Raw genomic sequence first — 6,000 nt, 5'->3', positions numbered from 1 at the left:
GGCTGCCCTGGCTATGTGCAAATTGCCCGCGGAAAGCACACCCGGGGGGCTGGTTTCGAGAGATACCCAACGCCGCTCTCGTTCCTCGTTGCCCCCCCCCTCCCCAGGTAGGGCAACCCTCCGTTTTAACTCGCAAGCCCGCTCCCAACTTCTGCAAATAGCAAAGGGTCAGGTTCTCCAAACGGACGGAAGCAGGCGTTTGTAACACTGAGGTAGTTTAACCTAGAAATACGCTAGAAAAAAAAAAAAACAAAACAACAAAACCAACCCCCTCCCCCCCTCCAAAAAAAACCCCCGCAAAACCGGGAGAGGGTTTCCTTATGAGCTCCCGAAATAGTGTGCGGGGAGGCACCTGCTTGCCGGGGCACTCGGTGCTCCTTGTCCCATTCCCTGTGTCCCCCCACCAAAAAACATTCCCACCGTGGACCGCTGAGAAATGAGTCCTGAAATACTTTGCCATGTATCAAACAGTCCCATTGGTTTTATACTAAATACTGCCTATTCACAAAGGCGTTTTTAAAAGCCGTGATTTTTTAAGATCATATGGAACGGGAACTAGAAAATTCAGTTGAGATCATTCCTGTGCTGCCAATATCTTCTTTGTATCTGGCAAAAAAAAGCGCTGAGTTTTATCAGGTATTTGCTAACAACCACTGCATCAACAAAAAGAGAGAGACAGGGAGTTTTGTTTTCACATTTCCTTAGAAAAATTCATTCGTGATGTTTCATCTTTAGGATCAGGATTATTATTTCAAACCAAAATGATCATTTCCATGCATTATTTTTCTTTCTGAAATAAAGAACGATTTTGAGAAACGTAGAGAAAAATACACAACAACTGTAATAAGGTGCCATACAGACTCCTTGTCCAAACGCTGTTAGGAAAGAATCTAAATCTTAATCTAAAAGGCCAATTTTGTTTGATTGATGCAGCAGAAGTACGTAATTCAGATACCCGGTAGTGCTGCAACTGTGATACTTTTCTCGCTTCTCTGGAAATACATATTTTTAAGAGCTAAAGAGTACAACAAAGCACTAGATAACTCCAGTCAGCAAGTCCCAACTTATCTGTTTAGTCTTTTTTCTAATGTAAATGTTTGTATTTCTGTTTCTATTGTCTGTGACTTTTAACTCAAGTTTCTTTTCTGTGCTGTGTAATTTTTATACTCGTTTCCAATATTTTCTTCACATGTCCCGTCGCTGAGGTTGCCTTCGGGGTAGTTTGAAAACGGTGATTTAAAATCTTTGTACTGTAAGGGACAACTGACCCTGGATTCATGAAGGGTTTTCATCCCTCAGAATGCTAGCATGTATTTCCTTAAACAAGCATGCAAACATTTGCATCACGGGGAGGTGAGGGCAATGCCCCAATTTTCCCCTTTCCCTTTCTCGTGTCTTTAATACATGGGCATGCATTAAGGTTTTACAGTAACTTTTTAAGAACCGGGTGAGCGCATTGCTTTCGCAGTTGCCAATCTTGCGAGCCTGCGTGCCTCATGACACTATGCCATGCAAGGAGAAAACGCACCAGCTTCAACGTTTTGAGCAGGTCTCTTTTATGGCAAGATCAGGGAAATGTGAAAAGCGCAGGCCACAGAAACACATTACGGCACACAGAGAAGAGAAAAAAAAAAAAACCAAACACAAAAGCCTGGGCCACAGAGGAATGGGAAAGGGGAAGTTGAAATAGATACGTAAAGAGGGAATTTTGACACAGTGATTTTAACTTTGCATGTGGAAGTGAGAATAAGGGTTATCGGTGACAAATGGGAGGGCACTGAAGTGAGGCACGCAGCCTCCTATGGAAGGAGAGGCTGTGAAATACCTGAGACTGGAGACCTCTCTCGTATTGTGGGAGGAAGCCATGGCTGGGGAAAAAGCATCAGAGACCGCTCAAGTGAAGGAGCCGCTGGTCCTGTCTGGAGAGAACAGCATGATTAGAAACTAATAGAAATAAGACCGGGCTGTGACAAGTTTGATCCTATTATAACTGCATGGACATAAGCTAGAAAATGCGAAGAGGAAGGAAAAATATCGAGCTGCAACTCAGAGGGCATGATGCAGGACTACTTCCTCTTAGAATGTGTAAAAGAGGAAATAAAAACTAGCTAGATTTTTTTTTTCTTTGGTTTTTTTTTTGGTAGTAGCCCTGAGGTCATTACTGTAGATTTAATTGGGGGAACAGCAGCAGGATCTAAAAAAAGTAAGATAGAGGACCTGATCCAAGCTCTTACTTTTGCCGGAGTAAATCTAGAGGCACAGCAGACATCCACTCAATTATAGTGGGGTAAAATTCTTTTGAGGATTCAGTCCTGCACAAGAAGAAAGATAAAATTAGATTTTTCATAGTTGAACCAATGTGAACGTTGTAGATACAAGTCAGAAAACTTAAGGTTAGAAGTCTACATATCTCTCAGCGCATCACATCAGAAATGCAGCGAGTGCTGCGTTCCTAAATATTTGTTTGATAGATGCTGGCACCAAGGAGCTCCCGCGCGATCATTTCAGACGAGGTGAAAGCCTTCATCTGAGCGATTGCAGATTTCATTAGTTTAGATCACGATTTCCATCCATCAGTTTGCGGGCGAGGTCTTAAGTCAATGATTTGCTTTCACACTTCTGAAGGTGAAGAAGAAATTGTTCCGTAAGTTGTGATTAAATGTTTGACTGAGGCCTGCTTCTCCAAGGATTGAGTCTGAGTTTATTCTGGGGCAGCTCTGTGCAGAGCGGCAGGAGGAAAAGAGAGGGAACTGGTGCAGCTCTGACCCTCTGCATCCATGAGACAATTGGCTTGGTTTTGTTTTTCTCCTGAATTTTACATTTCCATCATTGTGCTGACTTTGCTCTAGCTTAAAAGTAATGCTACTGATGTAAATCAGACCAGAATCGGTTCCTGTTACTTGAATTTATTTATTGACAGTTACAGAAGTATATTTTGGAAAGCTTAAGTTCATGTGTTTTTCGTGTCGGAGTACACGTTATGCTGGGTATTTCAGAGGTGCATCACTGTAAAAACTTCTCTGTAGCTCTGCAAACTAGGAATGGAAGCAATTCCTGTTTTCCCCAAACCGCTTCTTACTCTGCACAGATTTTTGCTGTTGCTGCCTTTTCCTATTTTATCACATTACTTGTTGATCTTCTGTGCCCCAAATTAAATGTCACGGAAGGAAGCTGAGGCTTCTGCTCCTTGATTTCGTAGGTGGTGGCCTTGGGAGACGTGCCCGATGGGACGCTGGTAACGGTGATGGCTGGAAACGACGAAAACTACTCTGCAGAACTCAGAAACGCCACAGCCGCCATGAAAAACCAAGTAGCAAGGTTCAACGACCTCCGGTTCGTGGGTAGAAGTGGAAGAGGTATGTGTTTGCTCTCGACTACACTTCGGTCATGTTCACCAGTTACGGCAAGTTCTGGTTATGTGGAGGGAATTTGAAGATGGCGTCTATCGAGTTTTCTGTGGCAGGGAATGCTGCAAGATCTGGTGTAGGCTGATTCCAAAGGTGTAGAATTAGCTATATGGTTTTCTCGCTTTATCCTAGCCCATCCTCCGCATCACTTCAATTTTTGAACAGTGGCATCTCATTTGAAAAAAAGAAAAAAAAATCACACAGACAGTAAGTCACATTTTGACTCCAAAAGCCATCCCATCAATTTTAGAACATCACAATATTACCCATGTTTAAGTTTAAATAACGTATTTTCAATTTAAAAAGAGAATTTTCAGTTTGTGTAAGGACTCATGACCATCTCGAGGCTCCCAGGCACTCTCTGCAAAAGCTGGTCTCTGTAACAGAGAGAGTCAACCTAAAATTACAAGTAATTCCCACAGAGATCTAAGCATTTTCTGGTGACCTGATGAAGGCATAGGACACTTTTTCTGACCTATCTCTCTCTGAAATAGGTATAGAACAAAATGCAGTAGTCCTGTTATTTAATGTGCTCCTGCAAGGCGCATAGAACAGAACAGATGAGCTTAATATCTGACTTGCTGTATCACTGTGATAACCAGTAATTACTAGTACCTAGTAAATAAAACAGCGTTATGAGCGTAAGTAACAAATAAGAGTCGAAGCTGACTTAGGCTAGAACTATATAAAAATGTTGTTAGGAAGCTGCAAACAGTAGCTGACACGTGCGGCTCGCACCGCGTGTGAGCGGGCAGGTGTACAAAGCTTGATCCGAAAGCCCGTAAAACCGACAACAAGGACCCTTCCCAACTTCACTCTTTGGCTTCGGTCCATAATCTGAAACCCCATAAATTCCAAGCAATCACGTTTGCCTTCCTATTACAAGATTGCTTGAAGCGCTCCTCTTGCATTACTGCCCTTGCTGCTGTGAGTGGAGTCCCTTTGTGTGGGTCAAACCCACAGACGAGAGGCTGGTGAGCTGTTGCTCAGCCCCTCTCTTTTAAGGTCAAGAATGAAAAACTGTCGCATCTTCCATGTGACTTCATATGACATTTACTTCTGTGTTTTTCTTCTGTTTCGTTTAATTCTTTAAGTAAACTGGGAATGCAACATTAGGGTGTTCCAAAGACAGCAGCCTTATTTAGGGACAATTCAGTGCTGTAACACTCAATGACCAGAATTACTGTGTCTACTGCACTTAGGTAGGTTTCTGCTTACTGCCTTTTTGAGCAATTTGTGCGCTGGTGTCTCTCTGAACCAGATTAAATACTCGGGGCTCACTGACCCCTCCTCAGCATTTTCCCTTCCCTCTCTCCCCATGTGAGCACCCGAGCCACCTCCTTGATGCGTGGCTGCATCTGCGGCTCTTAGGAACACGAAGGGGGTTCCGAGTGTGCTTCGGGAGAGTTACTAAGGTGACCCACTTCTGCTTGCTTGGTCTCAAAATGTTTTATTCCAAATGGGAGATGTGTCAGGCCTCAGACCGAGGAAGTTATCCTTGCTATACACAACAGCCTTTGTTTGCCTTTGAAGTGAAATGAATCTGTAGATACTCTTCCAACATAAATACAGTCAGTGATTGTGGAAGAACACGGCCCCATTGAAACATAGATGCAAGTGGTCAATACATTTGAAGAATAAAATACCGACCGGGTCCCTCTGTATCCTGCAGCATTTTTAGCTGAGGATACAGAGGGAGATGTCTTTTAAATTGTGTTGTTTGGGCTGTCTTCAAAATGCGCTTGGTGGAAAACACCCGCAGCTGAGAATGTAGCTTTGTAATGCTAGCAAAGAATAATAATAGGGTAATGCAGAGAAAATTATATCCATTTACTGAAAACATGAGAGATGCTGTAATGTCTAAAAGTATCAGTCATTAAACATGTTCATTTGTTATATTAAAGGTTCCACCTTTTCAGTAAATGGAATTTGCATTATGATTCAGAGATGACTGTTTAGAAGATTCAAATGAATAGCTGGCAAAGTGGCGGAGAAGCTAATAAAAACAAACCTGTCGTTCAGTTCCTGGCCATGGTAGTGAAGCTAGAAATCATAACAGTGAACTGTGTGAGTTTCAAGGTCAAAATCCAGCGGCTGGGGGAGAACAGCCCCTATTTGTGCAGAAAAGCTGGGTGGGGAGCGTCGTCGAGCCCCTCGCCATAAAAGGTAGCCAGTAGCCAGTCACCCGCGCAGGGATATAGACCTTGGCTGTTGTCTGATATTCCGGTGCTCGGGATCCTTTAAGTGACGGAGCGATTTGGGAACGCCGCATGCTATTAGTCAGTCTTGGAGGTTAAATCTCATCACCTCCATTGGCTGCCCATCTTTGGGGCGAGTGACTAATGTATGCTTTTGTTTACTCCTCGAACAGGAGATTGTTTTCCAAAGGTGGGGATTGTTTGCATTTGGTCCGGGATTTCTGAGGTGCTGTTCTGTTGAATTTGTATAAAGCTTAAAGCATAAGGTAGCTGCTTCAAAGAGCGTTGCTTCCTTTGATACTTTGCCGGAGGAAAATTAACCAAAACCTTGTTTGCTGTGTAATATTTGAGTTTGAGTAAGTTCAGTTGCCACCAGTGATAATGCCATGCCAAGA

The 6,000-nt window shown here is 43.1% G+C and overlaps 1 protein-coding gene across 2 annotated transcripts in view; it reads left to right on the top strand.

Annotated features, from left to right (window-relative positions):
• The first annotated feature begins 3,203 nt into the window (after positions 1–3,203).
• The window catches only part of RUNX1 (RUNX family transcription factor 1), a 68,647-nt gene continuing 65,850 nt past the window's right edge, over positions 3,204–6,000 (top strand). For both annotated transcript variants that reach the window (XM_035896511.1, XM_035896510.1), the window contains exon 1: positions 3,204–3,356. In XM_035896511.1, the coding sequence (XP_035752404.1) occupies positions 3,245–3,356 (112 nt within the window). In that variant the 5' untranslated portion in view covers positions 3,204–3,244. The remainder of the gene's footprint in view (positions 3,357–6,000) is intronic.

The sequence above is a fragment of the Egretta garzetta genome, unplaced genomic scaffold (assembly GCF_000687185.1).
Source record: "Egretta garzetta isolate BGI_Z169 unplaced genomic scaffold, ASM68718v1 scaffold45, whole genome shotgun sequence".
In the NCBI taxonomy this organism is placed as follows: Eukaryota; Metazoa; Chordata; class Aves; order Pelecaniformes; family Ardeidae; genus Egretta; species Egretta garzetta.
This window is presented reverse-complemented; position numbering and strand designations above follow the sequence as displayed.